This window comes from Equus przewalskii, chromosome 23 (genome assembly GCF_037783145.1).
Source record: "Equus przewalskii isolate Varuska chromosome 23, EquPr2, whole genome shotgun sequence".
Lineage (NCBI taxonomy): Eukaryota > Metazoa > Chordata > Mammalia > Perissodactyla > Equidae > Equus > Equus przewalskii.
Genome location: NC_091853.1, coordinates 5,355,115 through 5,369,633, shown reverse-complemented (window position 1 = coordinate 5,369,633; position 14,519 = coordinate 5,355,115). Strand labels below are relative to the sequence as shown.

General features: G+C 32.1%; 1 protein-coding gene across 8 annotated transcripts in view; it reads left to right on the top strand.

The window, feature by feature from the left end:
• KIFAP3 (kinesin associated protein 3) overlaps nucleotides 1-14,519 on the top strand; it is a 176,194-nt gene that overhangs the window by 134,426 nt on the left and 27,249 nt on the right. For all 8 annotated transcript variants that reach the window (XM_070591042.1, XM_070591044.1, XM_070591043.1 and 5 more), the window contains 2 exons: nucleotides 6,320-6,509; nucleotides 12,275-12,374. In XM_070591042.1, the coding sequence (XP_070447143.1) occupies nucleotides 6,320-6,509; nucleotides 12,275-12,374 (290 nt within the window). The remainder of the gene's footprint in view (nucleotides 1-6,319; nucleotides 6,510-12,274; nucleotides 12,375-14,519) is intronic.

The window sequence follows — 14,519 nt, the reverse complement described above, 5'->3', positions numbered from 1 at the left end:
TTAGTAAGATAAGTTTGGTTAGTCCTCCTTTGGAGTTCATTTTTGTATTGCATAAACCTTTTTTGAAAAACAGAAATTTAAGATATTTTTCCTGCTTGTCAGAATTTACATACCTATATATATGAATGTGTGTATTCCCTGACAATTTAATGGGTATTACTTTAAAAATTTTTTTAATTGGCAACATTTGGATTAAAAAGAACCCAAGCATAGTATGAAAGACAAATCATGATTTCTTACTTAAATAAGTTTGATTTAGTTATATCTTTTACTTCGTGGTCAGACTGGACATGATATTTGAGATGATATTGCACAGATAAGCCTCAGTGCTTTAAAGAGAGATTGCAGAGATAATTGTACCTTGAGGTCTAGTTAAAAAATGTCGTAGTCAAGACTATTGCACAATACTTGGAATAATACTGTTGAGAAATAGTATGTGCATAAAAGTCAACAACTCTATCATGTATGTGTGTTTAATTATGTGTATATCTATATATACATATCATATACTTATCATTGGGAGAAGTATTTTCTCAGATATAAAAGGCATCTTTTTAGCAGTTACCTTAAGCTTAATGAGCAACTAAATTACTCTAGATCTGCTTTAATTTAGTATGAAGAATTGTATTAAATAAACCATACTACATTCTCAATTAGGGGGCTGCCACATTAAAGGAGAAAGGAAAATCTGTTTTCTATCAGTTATGTTAGAACACAAAGCAGATCTATGTAGCTCTATGTTATCCTATAGTGTGTTAATCAGATACAAGGTGTGACGGAAGCCAGTGACAAAGGGTTTTCCTGATAGTGAGCAGGCTCTGAGAATAGGCTTGTTAAGGCTTCTTAATGTTTCAGTGGTTAAGTGGTAAACAAAATGATATAGGACTTCAAAAAAGATGGCACATTCCATAAAAAATCAAACCATAAGTCTTTCATGACACTTTAGAATTTATGGAAACTGAGTGCTTAAGATCCTAATGTCAGGAGCTGAGAAGAGAAGAAAATAAAAAACAAAGCGTGTGGACTTTAAATACAAGACGAACTCAAGTCTCAGAATAAGGCTATCAAGATGCACTCCTTGTGGAAAGAAGCATGTCAAAAATGAAGGAAAAAACAGCTCCATTCCTACACTATTTCCACAATGGCTTGATAGATTTTTATGACATATCTTGGCTGTGGTTGAGCTTTGACATCCCTGAATTTCCATAATTCTTTCCTGATAATGGGGGTGGGTGATAGAAGAGGGAAGTAGTGATTTGGGGGAGAGGGATTAGAGGGAATAGGTTTTAATTGATAATGTGTTCAATCTGTTAAATTTTTGACACTAGATATTCATTTAGAGTTGCTATTTAAAATAAACTCCTTATACTGCCAGTATTCTTCAGTTTGGGGCAATAGTTATTTCAACAGCTTTATGAAGTAATGATATTAATCGTAGATTTTTATTTATAGAATGTTACAACTTCATAAATCTTAGATTTGTTTTATTTTGGAAATGAAGAATCTAAGACCAAAAAATATTAAAATACCTTTAGAAGTTTGCATAGTTCTATTAGTATCGGAGCCAGAACCAGAACCCAGGTCTCCTAACTCCTAATTCAGTGTTCTTTGTATTATACCATACCATATTACTAATATCTATATTCATACTGAGAGACACAGAGAAGCTATGACTTTGCCACGGCTATTAAACTATACTCATTACGGATAGATACACAGGATAGCTGAGGCTGGGGATTCCAGAATGCTGGTCCATTGGAGTATGATAAAGTTTTTACTGGTTTTCACTAAAAGTGGAAGAGAGAAGAAAGTACGTGTGTGTGGTGTTTGCGTGTGAAAGAGAGAGAGAGAAGGAAAGGCACACATAGAGACGGGGGCTGGGGAGGAGTTGCAAATATAAGGCTGTTAACATGTTAACAATATATACCAGTATTTATTGTGCTTCTATCTAGGTAAAGGTATTATGGACATTTGTTCTATAATTTTTCAATTTTCAACAATGAGATAGTCTTATGATAATAAAACTCCAAATGTTTTCAAAAAGTCATGTTATAACTCCTCGAGACTTTAAGACCTTGATTCTGTTTGATTAAGGTTTTTTGCCATTTTCTTTGCTATGATCTGTAACAAAAAGCCACGCTTACTTATTAAGTCTCAAGGCCACCTCTTGTGAAAACGCCCCTTGTCATTGTAGTGGATGCATTGTAGTGGGAATCTGTAATCATGGTTGGACCTTTTGCAAAACATAATTTTCTATATCCTAAATGGTTATACAGCTTGGTATAGAATAACATATTCTGTCTTGTGTTTCCTGAAGGAGAAACTGTTTGGGTTTTTTTCTGAAGAGCTGAGAAGACAGCCATAGTGTTTTCATTGTGATCCTGTAAACAGTATTGCACATGTTAATCATTATGTTAATCATAGAAAATTAAACCTATGGTTTTATCGTACAAAAATACTTAAAAATCAGAGTAAAATTATTTTTAATAAAATGACAGTGCAATCTGTTTCATTGCTACTATACTTTTAGGACTTAGAATGTTAAGAGATGCCCTGGTTCTCTGGGTTTATATAGTCATAAACTGATTAAAAAAAAAAATAAGGCGGCAAAAACTTGAAAGGAATTCAGATTAGTGTAAGGGTAGTCTTATTACATTTGGTGCTAGGCCTGTGCTAACTCACTGCCTTGGCAAATCAGCTTTCCCAATACAATAACAAGTCAAGCTTTAGTATCAGTTAGCCGTGGATTCTCATGGATATTTTTTGTTTGTGTTTTCAGATTTCTGTCAAATGGAGTGTGAGTAGTCTCTTTTTAAAAACTCAGGCTTGCATGGGTAGGTTCATTAATGAGAATATTTTATAAACTTGAAGGGTGACAAAAAGGGTTAAGTTAGAAAGGCTATCATTTGTGAAGAAAACAGCATCATGTTACACATTTCTACGTTTATTAAATGTCTTTTTATTATTAAATTAGAATAATAAAATCTTATGAGAAGGGTATAAGATGGTAACTCCTAGAATAAGCATGAATTTTTTTTTGTACAGAGCATTACTTACTTGGCTACATATGTGTTATGAATACATGGTTTAAGGATTTACTTTTTAAAAATTATACCTACCTCTGTAACATTTCACAGATATTAGTAAGAGGCAAGTTTTACTCCTAGTGGAGTAGCAAACCCCGTATTTTATATGCTTTGGGCGCTTGACTGGGTTTTATCTTCTGTTCTTACACTAGGAATCCATATGCTTGAACTTAAATTATAATAAAACAATCAAATCATATGTCTTGCTATCATCTTCCTTGAATACGCCTTCATTTAGATAATGAGATTTTAAGTTTTTCTACTAAAATGGAAAGTTAGTTTTATATCTCTTGCCAAGTGAAACAGGCTAGTATTGCTAAAAGAAACACCACCACTCAAATTAGTTCCAATATTTAATGTAGATTCAATAGGATTTCTGGTATTAAAAGGCATATTCTGGGAGTTTTGGTGACCTGTAACTAACTTATCTTTTTTAAAAAAAGCTAATTAATATGGATAATTTCATGCCCCAAATAGCGTTTGCTTTTTGTTTATGCATTAGATTTTTTATCTTAGTGAATAATAAGTTTGTTCTTTTGTAAGTGTATGTGATCATTCTTCTTAAATTATCTGGTCATTTCTAGTGTGACAATATATTCTTGCAGCTAACTTTAATTGAGCACATAACACCATGCCTCACGTGGAACCAAAACGTATGCCTGTGAAGTCATATGAATTTTAAAGAGGTTCAAAGTTATATTTAGCGTTTGAGCTAAATTATTTTATTTTTTAACGATTGGCACCTGAGCTAACATCTGTTGCCAATCTTCTTTTGTTTTTTTCTCCTTCTTCTTCTCTCCAAAGCCCCCCAGTACATAGTTGTATATTCTAGTTGTAGGCCCTTCTGATTGTGCTGTGTGGGACGCTGCTTCAGCATGGCTTGATGAGCAGCGCTAGGTCCATGCCCAGGGCCTGAACTGGCAAAACCCCGGGCCACCAAAGTGGAGCACGCAAACTTAACCACCCGGCCATGGGGCCGGCCCCTGGGCTAAATTATTTTGAAGCTAATCACAGTGCCCATATTCCATAATTAGCACCACTTAGTATTTTATTTAATTTTGGAAACCCAAAATGAACCACTAAAATCTACAGTCAGTGAAACTACTTGTAACAACATCTCTGTGCTATTATTTTTTCAGCTCCCTCTTTCCCTAGCACCCTCTCATGTGCAGCCAGGTCAGAAAGAACATGATTCACAATACAAGGTGTTATGTAATATATTTACCAGACCAGAAGCCACTTCCTCCCATATCACTGCTTGGTCAACAATTCAGCCCATTCATAGAATCTTAGAGCTGAAAGTTGACTTTGGAGGTCATTTATTAGAGTTTCGTTCACTGAAGAACCCATTCTACAGTGACCCTGACAGCGTTCATTTCTGTTTAATTGCCTTTTCCACATGGCTGGCCAAAGGTTTGCAGTGCTGGAATAGCCACAACCAGCTTTGTACTCTTCAAGTTACTTCAGTGTTCTGGGCCTCATTTTCTCATTTGTAAAATGCCAATAATTATAGTTCTTAATTCAGAAAGCTATTACCTCAATTAATTAACAGTAATAGCTAATACTAAATGTTTTCAATATAGATATTCTAAATGCTTTGTGTGTATTATCTCGTTATCAGAAGAATTTATGTCATCATCGATTGGACAATTGTGTAAATTATCATCATATCTAATCACTGTAACCATAACAACAAGATAGAGCATTGGGATTTTGGATTTATTGTTTATATCTAAACTGCCAATTTCAAATATGGGTTACCATTGTAGATGTAACTTGGAGTAAAAAAAATCTCAATGATTTAAATATTGAAATTATAACAGTTGAATTAATAAATGCTTATTATTTTAAAGTGTAATAATGTTTATGACAGCTCTTTTATACAATTTAAATAATTATATTAGGAAATAGATTGACAACTAATAGGAATGTTAATAGATACCTATTAGAAAGAAGGAAAACTTAGTAATTTGGTGGCAAAATTACCATTAGCAGGACCATAGCCAGAAAGTATCTTCTAAGTCCACTAAACTCAGTTGAAAAGGAGCATATGTATAGTTTCAGAGATGTATGGTGTAGAATATACAGTCTTACAGCTGACATGTTAAGAGGTTTATTGATAATATGACACTTTTAAGATTTAACAAGTAAAATTTTAACAGGATAATCATAATAATTACATTTATTATAAAATTTAAGACTTCTTACATCCCAGAAATTCATTCTGTGATGACAGTTTTTGACTTGAGCCTCAGCGTTGGATGAAAATTGTTCAACATTTGACTAAAATGTATACTTGATCCACTTCTTAGTGATCATGATCATCTTGACTACTAGAGGACAGTACTATTGCCTGGGACCTTCCCAGTTCCTTTTTAGATAACTATAATTAAAAGTATTAAGAGGAATTTAAAACAAAGATCCCTAGGATTAGGATGACAAGAAATAACCTGAAGCCTTTTTTTCATCTATGCCATCAGAGGTACTGTCCATTAATTAAGTGAATACACTAGTCAGTAGTAGCTACAACCTGTGGAAAAAGTAGGGCGCTAGATCGGTTGGGCTGTAGTTTATAGTAACTTGCCTATTTGTCCTTCAAAAACATTCACCAGGGACTTTCTCTGGAACAGATGTTAACAGATAAAGCAGTGACTAAGCCAGTCTTGTTTCTCAGGAGTTAATGGTTGAAGCAGGAGATAGACATTTAAGGAAATAATTATGATTAAATAAGACAACATCATTATTTTGTGATTGAAACAAAATTGAGTTAGATTCTGCTATTTGTTTTCCATAGTAAACCATTTAAATAGTTAGGAGAAATACCTTAATAGTAATTCTATTTTCCTACTGAAAAGTGTTAGCTAAACAAAAAGATATAGTGAAAGATGTAATTTTAACGCTTAACCATCTGTCATCAGTGCCACAAAACTCTTTGGAAGCTGAAATCTGATTGCTTACCTAAATTCTAGCAGTACTTGTATGAAGAATTCATAAAATTTAAACTTTTCCAGTTTTTGCCATTGGCATTTGGGAATCCAAACAGAAATGTATTTAATTGATTTTTATTGATTATTGTATAAAATAATTCTGAACAGGTTTTTTAAATATTTTCTCTGACCCAATTGAAGCCCTCCAAATTACTCTTCTTATGAGATAGAAGTGCTGTTATCTGAGTACCAAGGGAGTCCCTTCGTAAGCTTATGTAATGATAGTTGACTATTTGTTTTCACTAGGAATATGATGAAGAATGGGCTAAGAAAATTCAGAGTGAAAAGTTTCGTTGGCATAACTCTCAGTGGCTGGAGATGGTAGAGAGTCGTCAGATGGATGAGAGTGAGCAGTACTTGTATGGTGATGATCGTATTGAGCCATACATCCATGAAGGAGATATTCTCGAAAGACCTGACCTTTTCTACAACTCAGGTAAGATGATAACCAAAGCAAAAATAAACAGTTTGTGTGCTATAAATAGAGATTTTGGTCTGCCAACCCTGCTCATTCCCAAGCTTTGTAAGCACTTCTTTTAGTATATAAATGGTCTTCTGCTAATGATTTTAGGCATAACATGAGTACACACCAAGCAAACCTATTAATTCACCATTAGTTTTTTCCAAGTTAGTCTTTGATGTGATCCCCATAAAAAGGCTGTAGCCAGGAAAATTAATTGCTCTTAGTTTATTACTTTCTAGAATGTGTAACTTAAAATCACATCTTCAAGATTTCTGACTTCTGTTTGAAAATGTAATAATTCATTTTTTTAATCCTGCATTTATTTAAATGTATAACTTACTACTTTATGTCTTGTTTTTCAGTATGTTTCATTTTAACAGTCTAATTTTGCTATGGTTTTGCTTTAGTTTTGAACTAGTAAACTATTTGGTGACTATTTGGTTGGGAAGATTTAGACACTTTATAGCAATAGTTTTTTCCTTCTAAATTCGGCTGGTGTTTTCAAGATAAAATTTAATTTTTACATATATCTTATATATGTTATAACCTCGTTGATTTTGCCATACTGCCTCTTTCCATAAAGATTGGTAAGTTTTTGCATATTTTGGCTTTTAATATGTTACCTTGTTGCCAATATTAATATTACTTCCTTGAAGTCATTTAGTTGAAGAGAGGAAGGAAAGGCTTTCTAATTAAGATCTATAGCAGGTTGGAAATAAAAAGCATTAAAGTAATTAGATCTGAATTAATGGCTTACTTTTTTTTCCTACTCTGTGTTCACTTACGTGTTTACATGTGTACATGTATTGTGCAAATTGCACATAAACACTGAATTATTTTTATATTTGATATAGATACTTGAATCCTGGAAAATTGATACTTTACTCTGAACATTAAATAGATTTCTTCCTAACTGAACTTTACAGTATGAAATACTGCTTTGTGTTTCAAACCAGATGGAATAGATCATTAATTTCAACCAACCAGAATTTCTTAGTTCAATAATGGCAAGCAGCTGTTCTTACATATTCAGATATTCATGAAGTAAAATGATGTAAAATATATATGATATGAATTTTTGTGTTAATAGAAATCAGAATTTCTTGGAATCAAGTTTCTTGCTTTGAAGATTGATAGCTACTTTTCAGGGTGAATCAATTACCAGTTTCCAAAACCAAATAAAACTTTTAACCACCTCAGTATTCAGCTTTGTTGCTTTAACACAATCAGAATTTCAGAACGGATTTTTCAAAAGTTGTACCACTTTTCCAAAATTAATTCATTTAAATTAAGCTCTTAAAATGAAAATCAAACATTTTCAGTGAAATATTTTATAATTAATTGTACAACTTATGCTTTTGTGAGAAATCTGAATTATGTATATTTTTGTATATCAAAATTTAGAAGCAGCCACTGCTGATGGAAGTATAAATAAATTTAAGCATTTGAGAGGTGAAATATCATCATTAGATATCCTCATGGTTGTTGCTTTTTTTAATACCAGTAGCCTGATGATGTGGTTGACGTTTAGCAGTGGAGATTACATTGCTATGAGTTTAGAGATACAGTTCTTCATATCAAGCCATCTATATTTTTTCTAGTTTATTATTTTACCTAGTTACTTTTCCATGAGTAATTCGTCACCTAAATGAATCTCTGTGGTGTCTCTTGATATGGGCATGAAAATTGAGATAATGTCAGCTTTTATTGTATGCAGTTGTATCTTCAGAAACATCAGATAAATTTGTAATATTACAGATTCATTTGAATGCTTGAGCCATCTTATTTAAGTGCCTCGGTCTCCATAAAACTTCAGGCTGCTTCCAATAAAAGCAGCTTTAGTGGCTTTTCAGCCACAGAGATTAGTTTAAATAGCCTGTGATTCCCTGGGTCTAATCTTTTACTGCAGAATGAAATACGTTTGCTTCTTCCTAGTCACTAGTATTGTCCTTTGTATTTTCAAACTGTTAAATATGTCAAAATGTATCTGTTTCTCTTTTGCTTTTACTTTTAAAAAAAGATCTTGGTGTTGTCACATGAATTAGGAATCTAGCATCTCCTTTAGTTACAGTATTTCTTTCCTTAAACTCTAAAATTATTGTGATTTTAGTCACTGATTAATTTCCTTTTCTATCATGAAAATGATGCTGTTTGCTTTAGTACTTTATCCACAGAGGAAGTATGTTATAATTTGTAAAGTTGTATTGCCACCACACATTTCTAAATGATTTTTTACTTTTTTGTTGTTGTTCTTCATCAACTGTGGTGAATGTTAGTATTTAACATGTGAATGTATTTCTGGAATGTGAATCTTAAAATGGTTTGTTTCTGTCTCAGGATCATTGCAAAACCATAGTTTTCATTTACCTGTGTGTTTCTATGATGTGTCTTATCAAGGACAGCCAAATAAGTTATGATTTATCTATTTTAGTCATTTCTTTTTCTTATTCTCTCCATTATTTATATCTATTTTCTCCCTCACAGTCACAATTTCACTTTTAGCTAGTTCACCAAAATGCCCAATATTATGTTTTGATTTGACTTTAAAAAATAAAGGTAAAATTTATTTCAGTAACAATATATAAGAAGTTATTGAGTTTTGTATTTTTTACTTTTATTTACAATGTATATACGCCAGTTTTTTAACTGACTTTCAGAAACCAGAAGGTTGATAAATTACCTGTGCTGACAATAAGTTTGCTTTGATTTCATCCTTGTCATACCCCATTTTACGTATAACCATATTTACCTTCGTTATTTGGAGCACCTCAAAGAGGTGTCTTATATAACTATGGTCTGAAAGGTTTCATTTAATGTAATAACCTACATCCATATAATGCTCTACAGCTTACAGAGTGCTCTGGTGTATGTCATCTTGTCTGCTGTTTGTTCTCTGTTCGTTTAAATGTTACATGAAATTCCTTGGTTCCTTGTTGTCTTTAAAACAATAGGGTTAGAGGAGCAGCTTGAGAAGGACACACCTAGATTTATCTGGAGTTTGTACTTAATACTGTAGATGATTCCTTTTTAGTATTCCTGTAAAAGAACTAATTTTGGATGCAGAATACTGAGAAACAGAGTTCCAGAGAACTTGAGTTGAGTGCTTGAGTTGAGGATTTAATTTAAGGTATCATCTAACTTTTATACCTCATTCTAGTGAAGAAAATTGCTCATATGTTAGAGTTGCCTAAATTTTGTCAAGCTATTAAAGGGCACTATAGAAACTGTAGTTTACTGAATGAATTGCAGGGCCCTAGGATTATTAAAAATTAAGTTCAGAAGTATAAATTTACTCTTTTTTACTAACCTAATATCAAGCTTTTATATTATTAAGCTAGTTGTATTCTGGGTTTATAAAATTTCTGGCTGAATCTTTACACTCAGAAATTTTGTTTGCTTTCTATTGATGGGCTCTCAGTTTGTAGTTCCCTGTATTCCATTTATCTTTTGCTACTCATTTTTCCCTTTGAAGACAGTGGGAGCTCTGAATCAAAATGAAGATGTTAAGAATTTGACAACAGTTTGTCATTTAATTTCTTTCTGATCTGACTTACTTCACTAGGTCATGTTTCATGTGATATAAACTTCTAAAACATAATTCAGGTATCTTTTTATTTGGTTGTATTTATGTCTGAAACATTTCTGAGAGTTAGAATCTTATTCTACTTGAATATTTTTGTTTATTTTCAAAGTGCGGTATACATTTTATTTTGGCATTTTACTTAGCTTTGCTCCTCTAAAATTGGCAGATCTTAAACCCTGATCCTCAATTATTTGGTTTTAATGTAGCAGAGGAACTTGTTGATTTTTGTGGTCTTAACCTCGTTAATTTAGCCACACTTTTTACAAAGTCTTAGATCCATATAAAATTAATTTTTTTTAGCTGCTTAGCTCTCAATCTATGGTGTCTTGGCATTTCCCATACTTTCATTTTTTGTAACTTTTTTGTGTTTAGCTTGTCTTTTGATTTATAGAATCTTTAACTTTTAGAGAACATAAAAACTGGACTAAATGTTAGACACTCTTAAGTATTTTAATTTTACTAAAGTAATAAGATGAATACCAAAGTTATTCATTAACAGTTCAACAATTAAATAATAATACAAGTCTTTAGTATATGATATGTAACAAATGCATATATGGAACAAATGAGTAGTTACAGGAGTCTTAGAGAAATAGAAATCATCTCACTCATTCATCAACTCTATTACTTAATTTTACCATTTACTCGATTTTTAATACTCTTATTCCTCAAACAGATCTTGTCATCTAATTCCTACCTGTCTTTTCAAGACTCAAATCAGTTGCACCTCTGCTGCCCTCTTTCCTCAAGTAGGACTTTCTAACCCCTGCAGAACACAGTAATACCTCTACATAGAACTTTTTCTACCTCCAGGTCTCTTTTGGTATATATTTACATTCCTGCTGTATATAATTTATTAATGAAAGGTATTATTTAATTGCATCCTAAGTGTTTGTCTTATATTTTCCTTAACCTAAAATTCTTGAAAACAGAAATTATGTATTGTAATTTTTTTATATTTCCCACAGGACCTAGCACAGTATTATTATCCATATGGTAGGTATAAAATGATCATCTGGTGACTGAATAATTTGCTTTCTATGTGCCAAATTTATAAACAGTGTTGTGGGTATGACCTAGCCAACGTTTATCTAGAGGTCACTTAGCAACCTAGAATACTTTCAGAAAAGGAAACTTTAAAAGGCCTCAGTGCTTTCCAAATACTTATTATAAAAGCTGTATACTAAAATTTATTTGTTCCATGCATAGGACAGCCCTGAAGCCATCAATTGGATCTTTTTCCCTCAGATTCTTGTTATTCTTAATTTTTTCAAAAATAGGTTCTCAAGATTCTGAGATTAGAGTAAATGAGAAACTGGTATCACTCTAAAATCAGCAAGATGTAATAATAAAGACTTTGATTTAGGAAAAGAAGCACTTTATAAGCAAAGAAAAAGAACTCAAAAAGCATAGTAGTATAGAGCCATTGAGCATAGGTAGTGAAGTCTATCTAGTAACCTAGAGCATGACTATATAATAATTGATGCTTGTAATGAAGATTGAGTCATCAAGAAGTATTTAAATTATGTTCAGTGTTCTTTTTAAAAACACAGGGAGTGTAAAATATATTTACAAAAATTTCTGACCCAAGTTTGTGTGTGAGTTTTAAGGTTTGGCACTTAAAGTGTCAAGCATTGCTTATTTAGAAATTCACTTTTTTGAAATATCTAATTCCCTAATCATGCTACATAAATGAAGCTGTCCGGGTATAAAATGTGAGACATACTGAGTGTTGCTCTTTACTGACACCATGATGTTTAATGTCCTTGTTTTCACTCCTTCTGTTTCCTTAGAGTGGGCCATCCTTACTGTCCCTCCATACCTCACCTCACCCCTTATCATTTTCTGTGTTCTCCACAAGACTGTCAGCCCCTTGAAGGCAGAGATTATCTTATTCGTCTCTGTAAGGGTAGTATAGTACTACCACATAGTAGATGTTGAATAAATGTTCAACTGTTTGCTGCATTGTTGTAAAAGAACACTTACATATGTATGGTCTTCTGTTCATACTCCCAGAGAGCATAGCATGTCATGCTAACATTTTTCATTCCAGATTAAATATACAGGTTATTTTTTATTGTGTTGCTTGATAGGATAGTTTCTTTTTTATTCCCTACGAATATGTTTCACTAGTTACCATTTTCCTTCTTTCCAGATGGATTAATTGCTTCTGAGGGAGCTGTAAGTCCAGATTTCTTCAATGATTATCACCTTCAAAATGGAGAGATAGTTGGGCAGCATTCATTTCCTGGCAGGTAAACAGTCTCCTGCAAAAAATCTAATATATGATGATTTTCTTGTTTTTGCAAAACTAGAATTCTCTTCACCCCACGTTTCTCTTTTTTCATTGAAGAGGAAAAATATCCTCAATATTTTCAAGACAATGCTTATTTGATTTTAAATTAACTTATGAAGTCACATTTTCTATGTAAAAAAATAGAGGTCACAGATCTGAAAAAAAATATATGCTTCATCTCTTTGGAAAATACAGGCTGTCTATTGAAATAGTACTTTTGCCAAATTAATGAACCCAGATTGTTTCCTAAGTGCTTTCCAAAGCCAATAAAATATAATATAAAATAAGAACACAATATATGTATTTTAACAATTATTCAGACATCACTGTTTTTAAAAATTGATGCTTTGATTATATTAAAGACTTTTCTTCCCTGGATGGTATTCAAATAAAACATTTAGGGGAAAAAATTCAGACATGCCAGCATTGTTCTTCATTATAATAAAATTCCCCCAGGAGTTATCCCACTTCATTACTGGTATCCTAGATTTTTTAAATCTGCCAGAAAGTGTAAACAATATTTTCCCCTTCATGTCATTCCTAGAGGTGTAATATTTTCATTTAGGCTGATTGTTAAAATTTCACATTAAACTAGTTCAATGAGTAGATGTAGTCTTATTTGCCCTTAAGGCTATTTATTCTTTTCTTTAAATTATTGATTTAATTTCCTCTTATAAAATTCTACTTTTCATTAACATAAACTATTTTCTGTTTGGAGAATGTGTCTATGTATTTCTTCAAAGGAAAGAATACAGTTGTGACCAATATGTTATAACTCTTAATGATCCACTTGTAATAAGGCATTTTAATAATAATTATTGCAGCCATTATTGATCATCTATTGTGTATAATCTGTTTGACAAATATTCATCATATCTATTTTAACCTTCACAGCAACATTTTAAAGCAAATATTATTGTAGCTATTTTACAGATAAAGAAATCAAGGAAGTCTCCAATAATTTAAGTTTAAGTAGCTGACTCACGCTAGTAGGATGGTAGAGAAAAAAATTTGAACTTAGGTCTGTATGTCTCCAGAGCTGATGTTCTTTCCAGTATAACGTGATGCCTAATTTGGAAGGAAACATAGCCTACTCAGTGACTTTTAAAGTGTTTTTTTTACCACAACCCACATTAAGAAATACCTTTCATATTGCAACCCAGTGCACACATACATATTTGTTTATATGTATATACCTACGTGTATGTACATACCTATGCATATATGGAAAATGAAAATGTCTTAAACAGTAGTTACTCTTACTGCCTGTAATGTACAATGATATATTCTGTTCTCTTCTATTCTATTTCATTTTTGAAATGCAGATTGCAGCCCACTATATTGATTTCACAACTCATTGATGGTTGTGACCCAATGTTTAAAAGCATAGTGGAAAAATAAGAGTATTGCATGAAATGCTGTAACCTTACATGAACGTAGTTCAGTGTTTTGTAGAGGACTTTAATAAATAATAGCACTTTAGAAATAGTTGTATCGGTGTACTGGATTGTCATGGTGAGAAGCTCCTTGACTTAGGAAATAAAAGTTAAACGTGGTGAAATGCCAGAAAGCATATGGCTTTTGATTACTTCTGATGTTTCTGTCTATATTAGCTATAATTATTTAAATAGAGGCTCTGTTTAATCATTATAACTACTATACTCCATCATGTGATAATTCACTGTGCAAATGTTTTCTAAAACATAACTGGAAAAGGAGGAAATGATTTGGGTATATAATTCTAGTATCTATATCAAAGATTTTTGCTGATAGCATTTACAAAATGAATTATTCTGCCATTTATGTTTCACTATGAACAAAACATTATTTTCGTATGTCCTTCAAATACTGTGAATCTAAAGAAAGCAGACTGATACTAATCATACATTACTTATTTAAGAAAGACACTTTTATTTTTTTAATGTAATTATGTGATTTTTAAGAACCTGAACGTTTTCATTAAAATTGAAGATACAAAACAACAAACTTAAATAAGCTTATTCAGTAAAATCTCTCATTTCTGATGTTCAAAAATGTTCATTTTACAAAACCAAAAAATGTTTTGGGAGATGGCTACACTCAATGCCTGATTATTCACTGTGTC